The sequence below is a fragment of the Penaeus monodon genome, chromosome 23, assembly GCF_015228065.2.
Source record: "Penaeus monodon isolate SGIC_2016 chromosome 23, NSTDA_Pmon_1, whole genome shotgun sequence".
Lineage (NCBI taxonomy): Eukaryota > Metazoa > Arthropoda > Malacostraca > Decapoda > Penaeidae > Penaeus > Penaeus monodon.
The window spans coordinates 38831189-38831632 of record NC_051408.1 but is presented as its reverse complement, the minus strand read 5'-3'; the positions used below and the strand labels follow the sequence as shown (position 1 = coordinate 38831632).

General features: G+C 44.4%; 1 protein-coding gene across 1 annotated transcript in view; it reads left to right on the top strand.

Moving 5' to 3' along the window:
• The window catches only part of LOC119588243 (fibrillin-3-like), a gene marked incomplete at its 5' end in the record, with an annotated part of 37181 nt that overhangs the window by 5036 nt on the left and 31701 nt on the right, over positions 1-444 (top strand). Inside the window, 1 exon segment of the mRNA XM_037936939.1 lies at positions 53-151. Coding sequence (XP_037792867.1) covers positions 53-151 — 99 coding nt within the window.

The window sequence follows — 444 nt, the reverse complement described above, 5'->3', positions numbered from 1 at the left end:
CCCCCACCCCCCAGTACAATAACACAGTCACGCTCACTGTTCCCTTCGACAGATAAGAACGAGTGTCTCCTTCGTAACGGCCACGGCCCCTGCCAGGATACGTGTGTTAATACCGACGGAGGATACTACTGCACCTGTGAAAGCATGCCAGGTAACCCCTTCATCGCCCCTTCAACTTCTGTCCAGTTTCCCATCAATTCCCCTTCAATTTCCTTTCAAAGCTCCATTAATTCTCCACTAATTTCCCTTCAATTACAAATTCTCTTCAGCTTCCCTTCACCTCCCCTTCAATTTCCCTTCAACTGCCTCCCATTGAATTTTTCCCATCAACTTCCCATCAATTTCCTTTCAACTTCCCTTCAGTTCACCTAAACAATTGCAAGTTTGTTATGCCTTTGAGAAAGTAACCGAAAAAAAGATCTATCTATCTGTATCTATATCTAT